The 21,713-nt window shown below is 44.8% G+C and overlaps 1 protein-coding gene across 10 annotated transcripts in view; it reads left to right on the plus strand.

Annotated features, from left to right (window-relative positions):
- The window catches only part of TNIK (TRAF2 and NCK interacting kinase), a 342,780-nt gene that overhangs the window by 170,783 nt on the left and 150,284 nt on the right, over positions 1 to 21,713 (plus strand). For all 10 annotated transcript variants that reach the window (XM_077290529.1, XM_077290531.1, XM_077290534.1 and 7 more), the window contains exon 9: positions 2,503 to 2,581. In XM_077290529.1, coding sequence (XP_077146644.1) covers positions 2,503 to 2,581 — 79 coding nt within the window. The remainder of the gene's footprint in view (positions 1 to 2,502; positions 2,582 to 21,713) is intronic.

Here is a 21,713-nt window from a genome sequence, read left to right on the forward strand (position 1 = left end):
GTTTGGAATGGCACCATTTATTTTACCAAACCATTTTGGAAAATGGGTGGGAAAAAAATCTAAATTGCCAAACAATGCAATTCTACCATTTTTTTTATGTGACATTTTATTTTTTGATCACTTTTTATTGTATTTTTTTTGGGAAGTGCGGCAACAGAAAAATGGCAATTTTGGCATTCAGATTTTTCTTTTTGGCTGTTGTTGTACCGTTTAAACAATTGTACATTTTTATTGATCTGACTCTTTTGGATACGATGATGCCAAATAATAGGTTTATATTTTTTTTAAATACTTGTTATTATTATTATTATTATTATTATTATTTTTATTTTTATTTTTTTTTTAGGGACCTGAACCTGTGATCGTTTGATAGCTCATAGTATATGCTGTGATACTATAGTATTTTTTTTTTTTTTTTTTTTTATACTATAGTATTTTAGTGAAATTGGCTGAGCTTTAGAAGAGGCCTAGCATGTCCATTTTGGAGGCCTTCATCAGGCACTTGACTGCCCTAGAAACTCATTTGTTCCCCGTAATGGCTCATGCGGAATCAATGGGACCTAGTGCTGGGTAACCTATTAAATATTATGGTCAATGATTTGACAGTGGCATTTAAATAGCTAAATTGCTGCAGTCTGTTTGCTGCAGTTAGACTGATGCTGTCTATGTAGCATCTACATGGTATGAAGCAAAGTCAGCTCTTAAGCCGACATTACACTTTCCTTAGTGCCCTATGATGAAAATACTCACTATAAGTCTTAAGGAGTTAAATATCACGGTGTTCAATGTGTTAGACAAAGCTTCTAATCCATACTAAAAAGGTATGCTGATTCAAAATCTGGACTAAGGGTACCGTCACACAGTGCAATTTTGATCGCTACAACGGCACGATTCGTGACGTTCCAGCGATGCATTTACGATATCGCTGTGTCTGACACGCTACTGCGATCCGGATCCCCGCTGAGAATCGTACGTCGTAGCAGATCGTTTGAAACTTTCTTTCGTCGTCTAGTGTCCCGCTGTGGCGGCATGATTGCATTGTGTGACACAGGTTGTATACGATGTGCGCACAGTAACCAACGGCTTCTACATCGCAAATACGTCATGAAATTATCGCTCCAGCGCCGTGTATTGCAACGTGTGACCGCAGTCTACGACGCTGGAGCGATAATCATACGACGCTGCAACGTCACGAATCGTGCCGTCGTAGCGATGAAAATGGCACTGTGTGACGGTACCCTTAGAAGTATAGGACAGTCAATGGAGCCATACAGTGTCTTTTTGGTCTCCTTCCCTAAGCATCATGAGACGCTGTTGCCTCCTTTTCTGGGGGTAGGTTAGTGATATATACTTCTGCCCTTGCGGTAAAGTAAATCTACTTCCAGGCTCTGACTTCCTGTTGAGCTATAATAGCAGCCAATCAGAAGAAGTACAGCTGTCAGAAGGAGGGACAGAACCAATGATGAGTCAGGAGGTGTGTCTCGGACTACCACAGTCCACTATGAGCACTGCAGCTAAGCTGTAGTTACTTGTGTAGTCACAATTTGTGTCTGCAAAAATCTCTGTGAATGACTTTGTCCCATTTGGTCATCTTTGACTGGACCAACCTTAATATATGGTGACTTTCAGCTTGCAGGAGAGTCTCCCTCTCTCTAGTGCCTCTAAACCTTGACTCATTAAAAGGAGTTCCTAGCTGTGGAGAGAGGTTGCCTGGAAGGACAACCCCTGTAAGCCTCATTCACACATAGTTGATTTTGTGCATTTCTTTGAGCAGTCAGGATTTTTTATAAAAAATGTGAAATGCTGATAAAATACAATGGCTGTGTTCACATTCAGAGCATATGTTTAATATATGCTATGGTTTACAGTGTATGCAAAGTTTCCATGACAAAGGCCAAAAGAGTTTACCTTGTTTAGAGTATAGAATGTGGATGTCACTATTCCATACGATGTTATACAGTAAAAAATGGTTACAACCTGGTGATGTTTGATTGGTTTGTTAGATTTGCACCAGACAAACCTGAAAATTCAGTAAAGTTGTAAAAACCGAATATCCTTAAATGTTGCGTTATAATAAAACCATATTTATTAAAATTAGCCAATAATAATTTACTGATCTAATAAAAATGTTTCCTTTCTATTATGTTAATGTCTTTATTAGAATTTCAAGCACTGTATTTGACGTGAGGATAATTTAGGGATTGTGCACGGTTCTCTAAAATAGATATTTTCTCAGTCGTCTCCTAACTCGGTTAGTAGCCCGCCAAAGCTTCAGGTGTGTAGCTCTTGGGTCATAATTCACTTGCTATTCTGTGAAGTACTACGGCCTCGATTTCAGTGGATTAGTGTAAAGGCTTCTAAAGCTCTAAGGTGTTAATAGCAGGTACATTTTTCTGCCACTATAAGCCAATTGCCGAAAATTTCATTTCACACGTACGTTGGGTACAAAATGTTGTCTTGCTGTCAGTTTTCCGTCTGACATATTTTTTTTTTAACCTTTAGCACTCTGTGATATGCATCCCATGAGAGCCCTTTTTCTAATCCCTCGGAATCCAGCTCCTAGATTGAAATCGAAGAAATGGTGAGTCACTTTGAGACTGCTTTTCCTGAGTAAGCTCTGTGTTGGCACTTCGTCTCTACATGCATAGAATGGATGAGATCTGCTGGACGAGAGACATAATGCTGAATATAGCAATAAATACCTAGGAAGAGATATACAGGTTAATATTTGTCATCTATAACCTACTGAGGACTCTTAGGCTAGGTTCACATTGCGTTAGTGCAGTCCGTTCAACGCATGCGTTAAATGGACTGCGTTAACGCAAGTGCCGAAAAAGATCGATCGCGTTATGCGATCGCGCTAGCGCAGATGCTTCATCTGTGCTAGCGGTGACGGACCCGAAAACGCTGCAGACCGCGTCTGAGGGTCCGTCACAGAATGACGGCACATCGCTAACGCATGCCGATTATGACATGCGTTAGCGATGCGCTACATAATGGCAGCCAATGGGTGTGCTAACGCATCCGTTACATAGCGTTAGTGCCGCTATGTAGCGGATGCCGTCAGCGCATTGCCATTAACGCAATGTGAACCCAGCCTTAGGCCCCGATTACTCATTTGCAATTTATTAATGTTTCTTTTTTGCGTTGTGGTATTTGCTGATGTTTTTGCTCCAAATTCTTCAAAATTGTGCACAGTGTTCAATTTGTTGCACATTATTATTGTCATTAACCATTTTTTTTACTTTTTAGTGCCAAAAGTGTTAAATCCTTTAAAGTCTTAAAACTTTCCAAATTGAAAACTTACTTCTGGCACTGATTGGAGTGAGATGCAATAAAATATGCTAAATTTGACAAAAATTGCATTTCATCAGTCTGTCTAAAACCTTTGGATAAGCAAAGTTGTCGATGAAAAAATATTTAAAGTTAAAAAGTGGGTCAAAACATATCGAGAATAAGGTGCATTTACTAAAGCCACTAAAAAAGAACAAATTAATTGGTTGGTTCGTAGGTGAAAGTAAATTTTATCTAAATCCCTATTTCATGCCATAATCTAAGCTATTTTCTTGCTTTAAACTACCCCTACCATTCTCTAACTACTCTCTACATCTGAAGTGCTATATTTTCTTACTTCCAGTTTGATGACGATTCATACGAGACCCTCTGCCACAGCTTCTGCCCCCTCCTTAAAACGAAATGTCATCAGTGATGCTCATTTCAAGAGCTGGTCTATCCTCTGTGTCCTGTGTGTCTCCTGTGCGCTGTCCTGTGTGTCTCCTGTGCGCTGTCCTGTGTGTCTCCTGTGCGCTGTCCTGTGTGCCTCCTGTGCTCTGTCCTGTGAGCCTCCTGTGCGCTGTCCTGTGTGCCTCCTGTGCGCTCTCCTGTGTGCCTCCTGTGCGCTGTCCTGTGTGTCTCCTGTGCTTTGTCCTGTGTGTCTCCTGTGCGCTGTCCTGTGTGTTCTGTGAGCTGTCCTGTGTGCCTTCTGTGCACAATCCTGTGTGCCTCCTGTGCCTTGTCCTGTGTGCGTCCTGTGCGCTGTCCTGTGCGTGTCCTGTGCGCTGTCCTGTGTCTCCTGTGCACTGTCCTGTCTGTCTCCTGTGCGCTGTCCTGTCTGTCTCCTGTGCGCTGTCCTGTGTGCCTCCTGTGCGCTGTCCTGTGTTTCCTGTGCGCTGTCTTGTGTGTCTCCTGTGCTCTGTCCTGTGTGTCTCCTGTGCTCTGTCCTGTGTGTCTCATGTGCGCTGTCCTGTGTGTCTCATGTGCACTGTCCTGTGTGTTCTGTGAGCTGTCCTGTGTGCCTTCTGTGCACAGTCCTGTGTGCCTCCTGTGCCTTGTCCTGTGTGTCCTGTGCGCTGTCCTGTGTCCTGTGCGCTGTCCTGTGTGCCTCCTGTGCGCTGTCCTGTGTGTCCTGTGCGCTGTCCTGTGCGCTGTCCTGTGTCCTGTGCGCTGTCCTGTGCCTCCTGTGCGTTGTCCTGTGCCTCCTGTGCGTTGTCCTGTGTCTCCTGTGCGTTGTCCTGTGTCTCCTGTGCGCTGTCCTGTGTGCCTCCTGTTCGTTGTCCTGTGTGCCTCCTGTGCTTTGTCCTGTGTGCCTCCTGTGCTTTGTCCTGTGTGTCTCCTGTGCGCTGTCCTGTGTGTTCTGTGAGCTGTCCTGTGTGCCTCCTGTGCCTTGTACTGTGTGCCTCCTGTGCCTTGTCCTGTGTGCCTCCTGTGCGCTGTCCTGTGTGTCCTGTGCGCTGTCCTGTGTGCCTCCTGTGCGCTGTCCTGTGTGCCTCCTGTGCGCTGTCCTGTGTGTCCTGTGCGCTGTCCTGTGTGTCCTGTGCGCTGTCCTGTGTGTCCTGTGTCCTGTGCGCTGTCCTGTGCCTCCTGTGCGTTGTCCTGTGTGTCTCCTGTGCGCTGTCGTGTGTCTCCTGTGCGCTGTCCTGTGTGTGTCCTGTGCGCTGTCCTGTCTCCTGTGCGCTGTCCTGTCTGTCTCCTGTGCGCTGTCCTGTCTGTCTCCTGTGCGCTGTCCTGTCTGTCTCCTGTGCGCTGTCCTGTGTGCCTCCTGTGCGCTGTCCTGTGTGCCTCCTGTGCGCTGTCCTGTGTGTCTCATGTGCGCTGTCCTGTGTGACTTCTGTGCACAGTCCTGTGTGCCTCCTGTGCCTTGTCCTGTGCGCTGTCCTGTGTGTCCTGTGCGCTGTCCTGTGTCCTGTGCGCTGTCCTGTGTCCTGTGCGCTGTCCTGTGTGTCCTGTGCGCTGTCCTGTGTGCCTCCTGTGCGTTGTCCTGTGTGTCTCCTGTGCGCTGTCGTGTGTCTCCTGTGCTTTGTCCTGTGTGTCTCATGTGCGCTGTCCTGTGTGTTCTGTGAGCTGTCCTGTGTGCCTTCTGTGCACAGTCCTGTGTGCCTCCTGTGCCTTGTCCTGTGCCTTGTCCTGTGCCTTGTCCTGTGCCTTGTCCTGTGCCTTGTCCTGTGCGCTGTCCTGTGCGCTGTCCTGTGCGCTGTCCTGTGCGCTGTCCTGTGCGCTGTCCTGTGCGCTGTCCTGTGCGCTGTCCTGTGCGCTGTCCTGTGCGCTGTCCTGTGCGCTGTCCTGTGCGCTGTCCTGTGCGTGTCTTGTGCGCTGTCCTGTGTGTGTCTTGTGCGCTGTCCTGTCTGTCTCCTGTGCGCTGTCCTGTCTGTTTCCTGTGCGCTGTCCTGTGTGTCTCCTATGCGCTGTCCTGTGTGTGTCCTGTGCGCTGTCCTGTGTGTCCTGTGTCCTGTGCGCTGTCCTGTGCCTCCTGTGTGTTGTCCTGTGTGTCTCCTGTGCGCTGTCGTGTGTCTCCTGTGCGTCGTCCTGTGTGCCTCCTGTGCGCTGTCCTGTGTGTCTCCTGTGCGCAACATCCACTCTTTTGTCTACTTAGATGAATAATAATAAGCCAGGAACAGAGCAGTGTCAGAATACCCGGCATGCAGGAGACCAGCGCCGCCCTTGCAAGTGACATTACTAATCTCTGCCATATATTCAGTCACCTCTCTGCTATTGGCTCATTACTATTCATAAGCAGACAGCGCAGGGGATAGTGTGCAGAGGACAGAACAGGGACCAGCCCCTGAAATGAGCATCACTGACTCTTCTTTTTAGGGAGGGGGCAGAGGCGGTGACAGTGACAGTATCCTCAGCCCCCTGTTGACGCTTTGAATATCCCAGGATGCACTGGGGGCTTTCAAATGAATAGTCATCAGACAAAGAAGTCAGTAAAAACAAAAAGATAGAATAGCAGTTAGATAGTGGAGTTAGTGAACAGTAGGGAATTTTTAAAGCAAATATTAGAAAATAGCTTAGATTATGGCATCAAATAGGGAATTAAAAATAAAATTACTTTGCCTTTGGACTACCCCTTTAAATATGTATTTTTTCCACTTGTCTGCAATAAAATGTGCCTGATGAAGAGACTGAAGAAGTCTTGAAAGATTGACATGTGTCATCATCTTTTCTGGTAGCTATAAAAACATATTTACTCAGGAGACTCTCATTTGTTACCTTTTCCTTACATACTTTTGCATTTTCCTCTGGTTTTACTGTTTTCTTCCTGTTTGCAGCCTTTACTCGGTTTCTTGCTAGTTGAAACTTGATTTGGCCGGGTCTTGGCATGTACCATAGCGTAATTTCTCTGTGGAAACAACTTGTCATTCTAACGCGGCATAGTTTATCTTGAAGGATTAGGAATGCATCAATTTGGAGAGCGCAGACTGGGGATGGGCTTCTCAGATTGCTTAAATAAAATCTTCAGAAATCCAGGGCATGGCAGGACTGAACTTACTCTGCACAGCTGTTGTTTTTCCCCATTGGGACACATGGTATTCAGAGGAACATAAAAGCTGCGCTGTAGAAAGGGAGAAAAAGCTCAAACTCAGTGGCCGAGTGGAAAGATTGTTGTGTATATGGATTTCCCAGCACGTTACTAGGTGTAAAGTTTTCCCACTATAACAAGTGCTTTTCTAGATTTATTAGTTCTTTAACGTTGTAGATCTCTGGAGTGGGAGGACATGGGATCTTAGGCCTCCTTTAGATTTGCACCTTTTCACCCATGAGACAATGGTGCGCCAGATCCACGGGAGTGAGTCCTGTTGTCCTGCTTGGCTATGCTATCAGTTATCTGCCTGGTTGTTCCTTTTTTATTCTTTAGTCCTTTCTCTTTTCGGCTATCATCTGCCGTTCATGTTTTTTTTTTTGTCGTATCTCATTCTCTGCTTGACTTGAGCGTACAACTTTCTGCTTTTTCATCACGGAGGAAAGATGCCAGCTCAGTGATCTGAACAGAAAGTTCCCCTTTCCACTGGGAACAGCACCTGGTGTGCATGTGGCTCCTGGAGAAAGAAACGAACACATGGCGTGATACTGCACAGATCACCAGAACGGCGTTGAGGATAGCAGAATAATTGCAATATGTCCTCACTTTGTGAAGGAAGTGCTTGCATTAAAGAACTTATCACAAGCAGTTTAATTTTGCAATGCTTTTAGTGTTAAAGGGGTTGTCCACTAATTTTACATTGATAATCTAGGAGGTCATCAATATGAGATCGGTGGGGGAGGGACACCCGGCACCCCCACTGATCAGCTGTTCCAGGATGTTTGCAGTTGCGGAACAGCACAGCGCCGTTCTCTGTATAGTGGCTGCAGCAGGGTACTGCACATCTGTATCTATCCAACCCAAGAGGAGTGGACCTGCGTTATCACACTTCAGCCACTACACAGTGAAGGAGTTGTGCGACACTCGGCACCCAATCTGATATTGATAAGCTAATCACAAGGATAAGTCATCGATATAAAATTAGAGGACAACCCCTTTTAATGCCACACTTGTAGGAAATACATTTTTCCTTGCTCTTACTCTTAAAACGAGAGAGTCTTCGATCTTTGATCAATAGCTGAAATTCTTGCAATATGAATTACGGTATGTATTCATGTGATCAAAATGAAATCTTACTTTGGTTGGCCTAAATTTGCTAACGGCCGGCGTTTTTCACATGGACATACATATTGCATCACTGAATTCCATAGAAATATATCAGTGTGAATAGCGGTTTCAATGACTTGTCAGGTAAGCCCTTTTCCTTGATAGCCGCAGCACCCCGCTAAGGGGTCAAGTCATTGATGTTTGACTACTCCTGTGATTTGTAGCTTGAAAGGAAAGCGCCATCAATTTTACAGGCGGTTTTGCTTTCTTTGCATTATTTTATCCACTTGCACAATGATTAAAGGTTAATGCTTCACACATATCGGCCACATAAGACGCTTTCCCAGCAGTCGTGCAGGTTCATCTTATCTATGCGGTGACCACACAGCAGTTCGTATGATGGTTCGTTTCCCATTGCCTTCATTATTGTTGGCAGCACATTCCCTGTTTCCATTTGGGGATGGGCCACCAACCAGAAATATTTTTTATGGCCTCATAAAAGTGATCAGTGGCAAATGTTTTCTTGTTTGTTTGATCGGTGACCTTTTATACACTGGTCACGGGTCGGGAGCAAACTTTTGTATCAGTTCATTTAACAATCATTTGTAAAACACCCGTAATACATTTTTTGGGGTCTAAAAAAAAAAAACATTTTAAGCATGGGAGGTACCACATTCCTCTCTTCCTGTGTGGTCAGTCATGCATTTTTTTTTCTTATGTACAGATGAGGCAAAGGTCACAGAAGGTTAGCTCACATGAAGTGAACCTGATAACTGATACGTGTTCCCGCGCTCATAGGCAGCGGGCTGGAAGAAGCCATCGGGGACCGAACCACCCTGGAGACTAGTTGGACAGTCGGGTCTCCGGTTGCTTCTTCCCGTCCGCGGCTTTATCAGTATGTTATTCTCTGTAATTCAGCGTTTCAGGGTCAAGCATACCTGGCTGAGATCATACAGGCAGGGCGACAGATTGGGCAGCGTGTATCAGCTGTCGGGTTCTCTTTAAGAGGTTTACGATAACTTAACAAAGCACAAGACACTGACTGATATTAGGTTAGTTGTCAATGTTTGTGCAGTGATTTCCCATGGCCATGTTCTTTGTATCCTGATAGCCTTTGTTAGGTCTGTAGTTTATTCTCGGCTAGTTTATAATGTGTTGTAGCGTATAATGCCAGCCATGGTCACATACCCAGTAAGGGCTTCCTGAGTTATTAGATACAAGACCTTCATTGACGTGCCACGGTTACAAAGAGCTCAGTGTGTCCATGACGCATTGCATAGACTGGCCATTATTATTAATTGGCATCATATGAAAACATATTTGAACTGTGGATGTGGTAAATAATACTTAGTAGTTTCCCCTGGAGACGACCACTGCAGGTAGCAGGAGTGGGACACACGGTGTTAGATTATTTTCATGGTGGCCTTTTTGCCAAATCGAATTGTCCATGTGTATACCCTTCTAACATTTCCTTCAGGGATGCCACATCTGCATTCGGGGTCAGAACAAGAGATGGGCAGGGAAAGCAGCCGCTTATGGTGCAGAAGTTACAGCTTACAGGCTGCAAAACGATGTGCCGACCAATTCCTAGTTGTGTCCAAGCTGCTGATAATGCTCTAGATATCGTGGAGGACCACTATCATGCTCAATTTCAGGGATAGAAGTGGGCTCATCTAAAACTGCTGCCTTAGCCACCAAGTGCGATCTTCCCTCTCTACCTGAATACCCAAAGTTTCTAGCCCAAAACAGTAGAGACACCATGTTTTTTTTTCAGGGGCGCGCCTGGTGACTTTTTTTTTTTGCCTAAATCATAATTTTTAGCTTTATTTTCCCTAATTCTCTGAGTTCTATTTTCATCATTTTGACCACTGGCATTTTTTGAGCATTATTCCAGCATTTTAGAAGCATCTTTTTATTTTTTTCATTTTTCACTTGTATTTTCTGGACTTTTTTGATTTCCCATTGACTGTTATAAAGTATAGACATTTTTCAGAGAGGAACACGCCTGAAGAATAGTCTGCTCACGTTTTTTTAACTGCTTGGCAACATCTTGCCCTGAAGTGGTTAAGTCATGCTCAGTAGACTGGACATATAAACAGTGAGTCGTATTTACATAGAAGTAGATATGTTTATTCATTTAATCGCTTTTCAGGTGGATTTCGGAGCTTATCTGCCTAGAAAATTGTGTGCATGTAACCGAAGAGACTTTTTTTTCCGTTTTGAATGCATTTGTTTGCTTACTGGTTGGGTCATTAGCTGAGGACCCCAGTAATATACTTTGAGCAGAGAAATGTAATCTTTTGCCTGCTGTACATTTTGGAGACCTTTCCAGCTGTCTGCTATGTAGTGGATGTCGCCTTCTGCCTGCAGATTTGTTGTGTGCTGCTTATTAAACTTCACACATCCTACAAACATCAGCGGAGACAAAAGGTCAGCAAGTCATATTAAGGAAATAGAATGAAATCTGGAAAGAGTGACAGGATACAAACCGCTTGTGATCTCAGGTATTGATGCAATTAGCCCTTGGCACAGAAGATCGTGATATCAACAATGCATTCAAGGCATCACACTGTAATAGAAAGTCAATGCACTTTTAGCCCTTGTCTCACACAAAGTGTAGTTTGTCATTAGTGGTCAGGAAAGACAAAGGTTAATGCCACTTGTTTCTCCACACATCATTGATGTGACATGCTGCACATTGGTTCATAGTGCCCGTAAATTTTATGGTAATGCTCACGTAACATATCAACCAACACTTCTCAGTACATAGGAAGCATTGATTATAGTATTTTGGGGATCAAACATTGACTAAGGGTTTTATGTCATTCTAGGGATCTAGCACTTATTTCTTACTTTTTACAGCTTATTTGTGGTCTGACAATCTACCCTGTATAGTGCAGCGGTAGCACTCTGTGCAGTGATGAGGCAGCGACCTAGCAGTTTTCAAAGCAAAACATCTCTTTAATGTTCAACTAAAAAAAAAAACACAGCACATGATATCGACCGGATTGCAGCCGGGCACATATCCTCTGGATTACAGTCACCAAACACGCCAGTCTACCTCCTGAGACCAGTTGCCGTAGGCAACTGCACCGCTGTGTACGTTATGGGTACCAGGCTTTCCAGCTGCCTTGGCTGTTTGTCTCCGCTTGCCTGTGTTGCCTCACACAGGTGGAGCTCTGCAGATCCTTCTGCTCTGTACTCCTGCCAACATCAGATTGACACTGACTCTGAACCTGACACATCCAAACCCTGTACAACAGGGTTTTTAACTGGAATCTGTGGCCTTCAGCCACATGGAAACCTCGGCCAGGAATGAAATGGACTGCACCACTTTGATCTGCAGATTGTTTCAAAACACAAAAGCCCAGAGCAGGTTTTCCCTAAATCTGCCTTGGATAACCAGCATGTTCAAGACCTATACTCACTTTTATCCTGCATTGCAACTACAACTACGCCTGTGACTGCAATGCCCTCTCATGGCCTCAATACACCTCCGTGTGCAGCCTCAGGGAAACCCCTGTTGAGGAAGCCAATACGGCGAAACGGCGCTGTCGGGGAATTTGAGGGCATAATCACCAGGATCAATAGACTATGTAAGTAACATGTCACAAATTGCATATGGGCAGGAACCGTTACAGATGCACCTATTTGCACATAGTAACATAGTTAGTAAGGCCGAAAAAAGACATTTGTCCATCCAGTTCAGCCTATATTCCTATATTCCATCTGTTGTGAATTCGGTTTGTGGGCTCCCCCGGTGGTCTGTTATGGTAGTGTCTCTTATGTGCCTTCCTCCATCTCTGATTACCTGTCGCCACCCTCTTGGGGAGTTTCCTATTTAAGGCTGCTTGGCTGTTAGTCACATGCCGGCCAACAATGTGCTAGTAGCATTCTGTTGCATTCACCTGCCTCAAGTTCCAGTTCAGCTAAGTTGAATTTTGTTTCTTGTTTTGCTATTTTTGTCCAGCTATCTGCAATGTGACTCTTCAGTGCTGGAAGCTCTTGTGGACAGAAAATTACTACTCCAGTGGCATGAGTTGTCACTGGAGTTTAAAGTAATTTCTGGATGGTGTTTTTGAATAGTGATTTTTAGGTCGACCGTGAAGTAACTCTTTCCTGTCCTTCTGCTATCTAGTAAGCGGACCTCACTGTGCTAAATCTGCTGTTCATCCTACGTATGTCATTTCCTCTGAACTCACCGTCAATATCTGTGGGGGCCTACTATCATCTTTTGGGGTTCCTCACTGGAGGTAAGGCAGGCCTGTATGTTCCTCTTATAGGGGTAGTTAGATCTCCGGCTGGCGCGTGGTGTCTAGGGCATCGTAGGTACATCCCCCGGCTACTGTAAGTGTTGGGTCAGGTTCAGGTCACGGTCGACCTTAGTTTCCATCACCCGAGAGCTAGTCCGTTTTGTATTTTTTTCCCATGGTCATTGGGGTAACCATAACAGTTTGGCCGGCCAGTAAAAAATCTATGTGTTAAAATATGCACTAAAGTAGGAAGGAGAAGAAAAGGTTTTTTTTTTTTCTGTGTTTGAAAGTGCACCTTAGTTTGATCATTTGTATTCCTTGCTTAAACTGCAGTCTTCAGCCTTTTTTTTTCTCCTCTCCTCTTAACCTCTGAATGCTTGGGTTACACCCATTTGAAACATGGATCCACAGAGTTTAGTTGCGGGTTTGAATAACCTTGCGACAAAAGTACAGAACCTACAAGATTTTGTTATACGTGCTCCAATGTCTGAACCTAAGATTCCTCTGCCTGAATACTTTACCGGAGACAGATCCCGGTTTTTGAGTTTCAGAGAAAATTGCAAATTGTTTTTGTCTCTGAGATCTCACTCTGCTGGTGATCAGACTCAACAAGTTAAAATTGTTATCTCTCTACTGCGCGGCAACCCACAAAGTTGGGCATTTGCATTATCGCCAGGGGATCCTGCGTTGTTAAATGTAGATGCGTTTTTTCAGGCTTTGGGGTTGCTTTATGAAGAACCTAATTTGGAGATTTTGGCTGAGAAAGCCTTGATAGCTCTTTCCCAAGGGCAAGATGAAGCTGAGATATACTGCCAGAAATTCCGTAAATGGTCGGTGCTTACTAAATGGAATGAGTGCGCTTTAGCAGCTAATTTCAGAGAAGGTCTCTCTGATGCCGTGAAGGATGTCATGGTGGGGTTCCCTGTGCCTACAGGTCTGAATGATGCCATGAAATTGGCTATCCAGATTGATCGGCGTTTGCGGGAGCGCAAATCTGTGCACCATATGGCGGGGTCTTCTGAGGAAGAATCTGTGCACCATATGGCGGTATCTTCTGAGCAAAAACCTGTGCACCATATGGCGGTGTCTTCTGAGCAAAGACCTGTGCACCATTTGGCGGTGACCTCTGAAAAGGCATTAGAGCATATGCAATGCGATCGTGTTTTGTCTAGAGGCGAACGTCAAAATTACAGGCGCAAAAATGGATTGTGCTTCTACTGTGGAGATCCAGCTCATGTTATATCAGCATGCTCTAAACGTATAAATAAGGTTGATAAAAAGGTTGATAAATCTTTTTCTACAGGTACCTTGCAGTCAAAATTTCTTTTGTCCGTGACATTGATTTGTACCTTATCATCTGTGACTGTGAATGCTTATGTGGATTCTGGCGCCGCTCTGAGTCTCATGGATTGGTCCTTTGCCAAGCGTTGTGGGTTTGATTTGGAGCCGTTGGAAGTTTCTATTCCCCTGAAGGGTATTGATTCTACACCTTTGGCTAGCAATAAACCACAATATTGGACACAAGTGACTATGCGTCTTACCCCAGACCATCAGGAGATTATTCGTTTCCTTGTATTATATAACCTACATGATGTCTTAGTGCTTGGATTACCATGGTTACAGATTCATAATCCCGTCTTGGACTGGAAATCTATGTCTGTGTTGAGCTGGGGATGTCGGGGTATTCATGGGGATGCACCTTTGGTTCCTATTTCTTCATCTACTCCCTCTGAGATCCCAGCATTTCTGTCAGATTTTTATGATGTCTTTCAAGAGCCTAAAGTTGATTCTCTCCCTCCCCACAGAGAGTGTGACTGCGCTATTGAATTGATCCCCGGTAGTAAGTTTCCTAAGGGTCGCTTGTTTAATTTGTCTGTACCTGAACATACTGCTATGCGGGAGTATATCAGAGAATCCTTGGAAAAGGGTCATATTCGCCCCTCGTTGTCTCCACTAGGGGCAGGATTTTTCTTTGTAGGTAAAAAGGATGGTTCATTGAGACCTTGTATCGACTTTTGAATAAGATTACAGTTAAATACCAGTACCCGTTACCTTTACTGACTGATCTGTTTGCTCGTATAAAGGGGGCTAAGTGGTTCACTAAGATCGATCTACGTGGTGCGTATAATTTGGTGCGGATTAAGCAGGGGGATGAGTGGAAGACCGCATTTAATACGCCTGAAGGCCATTTTGAGTATTTGGTAATGCCTTTCGGTCTCGCAAATGCCCCTTCCGTTTTTCAGTCCTTTATGCACGATATTTTCCGTGAATATCTGGATAAGTTTATGATTGTGTATTTGGATGATATTCTTGTTTTTTCGGAGGACTGGGAATCTCACGTTCAACAGGTCAGGAGAGTTTTTCAGGTTTTGCGAGCTAATTCTCTTTTTGTAAAGGGCTCAAAGTGTAGTTTTGGAGTTCAGAGAATTTCCTTTTTGGGATATATTTTTTCCCCTTCATCTATGGAGATGGACCCTGTCAAGGTCCAGGCTATTTGTGATTGGATGCAACCTACTTCTTTGAAGAGTCTGCAAAAGTTCTTGGGTTTTGCTAATTTCTATCGCCGATTTATAGCGGGTTTTTCTGCCATTGCTAAACCTTTGACTGATTTGACCAAAAAGGGTGCTGATGTTGCTAATTGGTCCTCTGCGGCTGTGGAGGCCTTTCGAGAGCTTAAGCGCCGCTTTTCTTCCGCTCCTGTGTTGCGCCAACCTGATGTGTTACTTCCGTTCCAGGTTGAGGTGGATGCTTCGGAGATCGGAGCAGGTGCAGTTTTGTCGCAGAAAGATCCTGACTGCTCAGTAATGAGACCATGTGCGTTTTTCTCCCGAAAATTTTCGCCCGCTGAGCGAAATTATGATGTGGGAAATCGGGAACTTCTGGCCATGAAGTGGGCGTTTGAGGAGTGGCGTCATTGGCTTGAGGGTGCTAGACACCAGGTGGTGGTCCTCACTGACCACAAGAATCTAATTTATCTTGAGTCGGCCAGGCGTCTGAATCCTAGACAGGCGCGCTGGTCGTTGTTTTTCTCCCGATTTAACTTTGTGGTGTCATATCTGCCTGGGTCCAAGAATGTGAAGGCGGATGCCCTCTCTAGGAGTTTTGAGCCTGACTCGCCTGGTGATTCCGAACCTACCGGCATCCTGAAGGATGGGGTGATATTGTCAGCTGTCTCCCCAGACCTGCGGCGTTCTTTGCAGGAGTTTCAGGTGGATAGGCCTGATCGCTGTCCGCCTGGTAGACTGTTTGTCCCTGATGATTGGACCAGTAGAGTTATCTCGGAGGTTCATTCTTCCGCGTTGACAGGTCATCCTGGAATTTTTGGCACCAGGGATTTGGTGTCTAGGTCCTTCTGGTGGCCTTCTTTGTCTCGAGATGTGCGCATGTTTGTGCAGTCTTGTGATGTTTGTGCTCGGGCCAAGCCCTGCTGTTCTAGGGCCAGTGGGTTGTTGTTGCCCTTGCCTATTCCTAAGAGGCCTTGGACGCACATCTCTATGGACTTTATTTCTGACCTTCCGGTTTCTCGTAGGATGTCTGTCATCTGGGTGATTTGTGACCGTTTTTCCAAGATGGTTCATTTGGTACCTTTACCCAAATTGCCCTCCTCCTCTGAGTTGGTTCCTCTATTTTTTCAGAATGTGGTGCGTTTGCATGGTATTCCTGAGAATATAGTGTCTGACAGGGGTACTCAGTTTGTGTCTAGATTTTGGCGGACGTTCTGTGCCAGGATGGGTATCGATTTGTCTTTTTCGTCTGCATTCCATCCTCAGACTAATGGCCAGACTGAGCGTACTAATCAGACCTTGGAGACTTACTTGAGGTGTTTTGTGTCCGCTGATCAGGATGATTGGCTTGACTTTTTGCCATTGGCAGAGTTTGCCCTTAACAATCGGGCTAGTTCTGCCACTTTGGTTTCTCCATTTTTTTGTAATTCAGGGTTTCACCCTCGGTTTTCGTCCGGTCAATTGGAGTCTTCGGATTGTCCTGGAGTGGATGCTGTGGTTGATAGGATGCATCAGATTTGGGGACAGGTTGTGGACAATCTGAAGTTGTCCCAGGAGAAGACTCAACAGTTCACTAATCGTCATCGGCGTATTGGTCCTCGTCTTTGTGTTGGGGACCTGGTGTGGCTGTCTTCTCGATTTGTTCCTATGAAGGTCTCGTCTCCTAAGTTTAAGCCTCGGTTTATCGGCCCTTATAGGATTCTGGAGGTTCTTAATCCTGTGTCCTTTCGTTTGGACCTCCCAGCATCTTTTAATATCCATAATGTTTTCCATCGGTCATTGTTGCGGAGGTATGAGGTACCGGTTGTTCCTTCTGCTGATCCACCTGCTCCTGTGTTGGTTGAGGGTGAATTGGAGTATGTGGTGGAAAAGATCTTGGACTCCCGTGTTTCCAGACGGAAACTTCAGTATCTGGTTAAGTGGAAGGGTTATGGCCAGGAGGATAATTCTTGGGTGACAGCATCCGATGTTCATGCTCCCGATTTGGTTCGTGCATTTCATAGTGCTCATCCAGGTCGCCCTGGTGGTTCTGGTGAGGGTTCGGTGCCCCCTCCTTAAGGGGGGGGTACTGTTGTGAATTCGGTTTGTGGGCTCCCCCGGTGGTCTGTTATGGTAGTGTCTCTTATGTGCCTTCCTCCATCTCTGATTACCTGTCGCCACCCTCTTGGGGAGTTTCCTATTTAAGGCTGCTTGGCTGTTAGTCACATGCCGGCCAACAATGTGCTAGTAGCATTCTGTTGCATTCACCTGCCTCAAGTTCCAGTTCAGCTAAGTTGAATTTTGTTTCTTGTTTTGCTATTTTTGTCCAGCTATCTGCAATGTGACTCTTCAGTGCTGGAAGCTCTTGTGGACAGAAAATTACTACTCCAGTGGCATGAGTTGTCACTGGAGTTTAAAGTAATTTCTGGATGGTGTTTTTGAATAGTGATTTTTAGGTCGACCGTGAAGTAACTCTTTCCTGTCCTTCTGCTATCTAGTAAGCGGACCTCACTGTGCTAAATCTGCTGTTCATCCTACGTATGTCATTTCCTCTGAACTCACCGTCAATATCTGTGGGGGCCTACTATCATCTTTTGGGGTTCCTCACTGGAGGTAAGGCAGGCCTGTATGTTCCTCTTATAGGGGTAGTTAGATCTCCGGCTGGCGCGTGGTGTCTAGGGCATCGTAGGTACATCCCCCGGCTACTGTAAGTGTTGGGTCAGGTTCAGGTCACGGTCGACCTTAGTTTCCATCACCCGAGAGCTAGTCCGTTTTGTATTTTTTTCCCATGGTCATTGGGGTAACCATAACATCCATCATAATAAATCCCCAGATCTACATCCTTCTACAGAACCTAATAATTGTATGATACAATATTGTTCTGCTCCAGGAAGACATCCAGGCCTCTCTTGAACCCCTCGACTGAGTTCGCCATCACCACCTTCTCAGGCAAGGAATTCCAGATTCTCACTGCCCTAACAGTAAAGAATCCTCTTCTATGTTGGTGGAAAAACCTTCTCTCCTCCAGACGCAAAGAATGCCCCCTTGTGCCCGTCACCTTCCTTGGTATAAACAGATCCTCAGCGAGATATTTGTATTGTCCCCTTATATACTTATACATGGTTATTAGATCGCCCCTCAGTCGTCTTTTTTCTAGACTGAATAATCCTAATTTCGCTTATCTATCTGGGTATTGTAGTTCTCCCATCCCCTTTATTAACTTTGTTGCCCTCCTTTGTACTCTCTCTAGTTCCATTATATCCTTCCTGAGCACCGGTGCCCAAAACTGGACACAGTACTCCATGTGCGGTCTAACTAGGGATTTGTACAGAGGCAGTATAATGCTCTCATCATGTGTATCCACATGGTATGAGCTTTTAGTATTTGGACACCACAACAAGGATTTTTGCACTAAGCATTTTCTATTAGGTGTTGTTGGTGATAGGTTCAATATGTATTAGGGTGTCTGTGGTATTTACTGTTGTGAATTCCGCTCTAGGGCTCCCTCCGGTGGTTGTAAGTAGCACTTTTGTGAATTCTGCTCTTGGGCTCCCTCCTGTGGTTTTGAGTGGTATAGCTGCTTCTTGGATTTAGCATCAGCAGCTGCGTCCATTGATCTTCTTTCTGCTCGGCTATATTAGTCTGGCTTTATTTCTCAGTCAATGCCAGTTGCCAATTGTTCCTGCCTGGAGGCACGGCTCTTGGATTTCCCTGACACTCTGACTCGTTCAGCAAAGATAAGTCCTTGCTTGTCCTTTTGCAGTCCACTTGTTGTGGACTTATTGTTCAGCACCTTCTATGTTTGCTCATTTGTCCAGCTTATCAGTATGGATCTATTTAGCTAAGCTGGAAGCTCTGGACTGCAGATTTTGCCCTCCACACCTTTAGTCAGGTGTGGAGATTTTTGCATATCTCTGCGGTGGACTTTTTCTAGTTTTTATTACTGACCGCACAGTGTTTCTTTCCTTACTGTCTATCTAGCTAGAATTGGCCTCCTTTGCTAAAATCTTGTTTCATTCTACGTATGTCATTTCCTTCTCCTCTCACAGCCAATATTTGTGGGGGGCTGTCCTATCCTTTGGGGAGTTTCTCTAAGGCAAGATAGCTTTCCGTTTTCTACCTTTAGGGGTAGCTAGTTCTCCGGCTGTGACGAGATGTCCAGGGAGTGACAGGAACATTCCACGGCTACTGCTAGTGTTGTGTTAAGATCCGGAACTGCGGTCTGTATAGTTACCACCTGCCCAGAGCTAGTCGCATGTCGCTCCTAAATTACCAGTCCATAACATTTACCAATAGTTTACATGTTCAAGCATTAATCATTCCTGGTTTTCATGACCCTCATTTATTTTGTGATGTTCCCTTGTTTTAATTTTAATACTCAATGTGAAATAAATTATTGAATTTTAAACAAATATATGCTATTTGAGTTTTTTCCTCTAATTTTCCCTAATGTATGCATGAGGGATTTTGATCAGTCATAGGTTTTTGGAGGGTGTTATGACTATTCTGGACTTTTGATATGTATATGTCTGGTATTATAGTATCAGAATTTTTTGCGGTGTTCTAGGGGCCCATACGGTGTGTGGAGCTGTGGGGGGGGGGGTTTATTATACTGTGTTGGGGGACTGTAGAGGCATCACATTGTCTACTGGGTGGCTGTAAAGCCTTCAAACTGTGTGGGGAGGATCTGCTGATCATGGTACAAGGGCTGAATAACAGGAGCAAATGACTTGCTGCTTTTTATAAACTTTGTAAAAATGAGCAAATTACCTTATATGGTTTTGATCAGTTCAGAAATAAGCAATAAAATTAATATTAAAATAAATATGATGACAATATTGAACAGAATGAAAAAAATAATTTCCCACCCCTGCTGTTTTCATTTTCTATGCTAAGGAGTTCTATGCTTGGGGCTTCACTTTGGACTTGCAGCTCTCCATCATCTTTGCTCCCCAACTTCTGACTGAGTGACCTTTCTTCCCACCGGAAATCTTGCACAGGCGCTGACAAGCGGCGGTGCATGCGCAGTAAAGTCCTGATAATGCAGTGAATTCAGGACTATGAATCTGCGTAGTAATAGTGCCTTCACAAGACTTCCGCCATTGTGGTGGGGGCTTCAGATGTGTCATGAGGGGAAAAAATGGAAAGATGAAAGACCACTGTAAGTGCAGGACCATGCGCTCTGTATTTTCAGCTCATTAGCATAAAAATTGAACAGAAGATTACCATATTTTTCGGACTATAAGATGCACTTTTTTCCCCAAATTTTTTTTGGGAAAACTGGATTGTGTCTTACAGTCGGAATGAACCGTACTTAAAACTAGCATCGTGGCAGCAGGAGGCAGGCGATAATTCTGGTGGTCCGACGCTGCAGGGCGATAATCTCACTCCCATCCCAGTGCGGCAGGTTCGGTGGTGCGGGGGCTCCGGTGACATTTTGTGAAAGCTCGGAGCTCTGCACTTCCATTGCCTCGATGCTGTGGCCTCCGGGAAAATGGCCGCCAGACGGATTTGGCGCATGTGCAGATTGAGATCTCGGCAATGAGATCTTGTCCCGAGATCTCGGGAGACAAGATCTCGTTGTTGACATCTCAATCTACGCATGCACCGCCTCCGTCTGGCGGCCATTTTTCTCGTGGCCACAGCATCGGGGGCGAGATCTTGTTGCCGAGATCTCAATCTGCGCATGCGTCACCTCCATCTGGTGGCCATTTTCCCGAAGGCCACAGTATCGAGGCAATGGAAGTGCGTGGCTTCGGGCTTTCACAAAATTTCGTCGGAGTCCTTGCACCACCGAGCACCGCTGAACCTGCCGCACCAGTCTGGGTCATATCATCGCCGGACCACCAAACACCCCCTGTGACTCCACTCCACCAGTGCTGCTGATCCCCTGAGGGTAAGCTGAATTCAGGACTGTAAGACGGACCCCCATTTGATGCATTCATTTTCTTTCCCCATTTTCCTTCTGAAAATTTGTGGTGCGAAAAATATGGTACTTTGGAAGGAAAAAAAGGACTATATACATGATGGCTTGGATTGATTCTGGATTTCAGTGACCTAACATAGATGTGCTTGTGATTGTAAAATCTGCTGTTCCCTGTAAAGCACTGCTCCAAGGTTTTTGTTTCAGTTCTGGAATGGTGCTGCTAATCTAACATAAGCCTAGTCTTGTAGTAACCCACCGCCGTCTTCATCTTTTATTGGCGGCACTCCGTCATCTTGTAACCGCAACTTCTCTCTGACCGGAACTCAGAGGTAATAATCACAGGCTCTCAATGCAAGTCTAGAAGTGCCAGATCGAGGGTCTCCTATACTTACATTGAAAAGTGACCTCTTGCTCGCTCTAGCAAATACTGGAGTGTTCTGGCAGGTTACAACCATCTGAAGGCCGACTGGAGCCGGGCGGTTATAAAGTGAAAATGGCGGCCGGTTAGTATCAGTGTAGAGGCAGGAAACTTAGATTAGAAGCACCACTCCAGCTTTGTGATAAAAAAAACTCTGTAGTTGTGCTTTAATAATAATTATAATAATAATAATAAACACACAAAATGACGATAAGTCTCTATGAAAAAGAAAATTGCAAAAGGTGTGTGTTGCCTTACATTCCTTGTGTCATGAAGAAGACGATCCATTTTCCCTTGTGATGTTTCTATAGGATAAAACAATGACATAGTGACCCCTATCAGGAGAAGCTGGAAGTCCAAATGACCATCTAGAATGGTAATTGCAATACACCACATGCTTCTGTTTTTTCCCCATTCCTCTAAGGCAGGGATATCAGACTCAAATCACAGAATGACAAAATTAAAAGCTTGGGTAAAGTCGCTGGCCAACCTTGATATTTATAAAAAAAAAAATGTCTACAATTGAGAATATTTTTTCTTATCAAATATAACTATGAAACTTTTAATATGGAAATAAACTTTAAGGGAATGTGTCACCACAATTGACCTATCTAAACTATTAATATGGGCATATAGGTTGTAGACTTCTTAGGAGAGTGATGCCTGTATCTCGCTTATCAGATGCCTTGTTGTGGATAAATCATCCTTTATCACTTTATGTAAATGA

This window comes from Ranitomeya variabilis, chromosome 2, assembly GCF_051348905.1.
Source record: "Ranitomeya variabilis isolate aRanVar5 chromosome 2, aRanVar5.hap1, whole genome shotgun sequence".
Taxonomy (NCBI): domain Eukaryota; kingdom Metazoa; phylum Chordata; class Amphibia; order Anura; family Dendrobatidae; genus Ranitomeya; species Ranitomeya variabilis.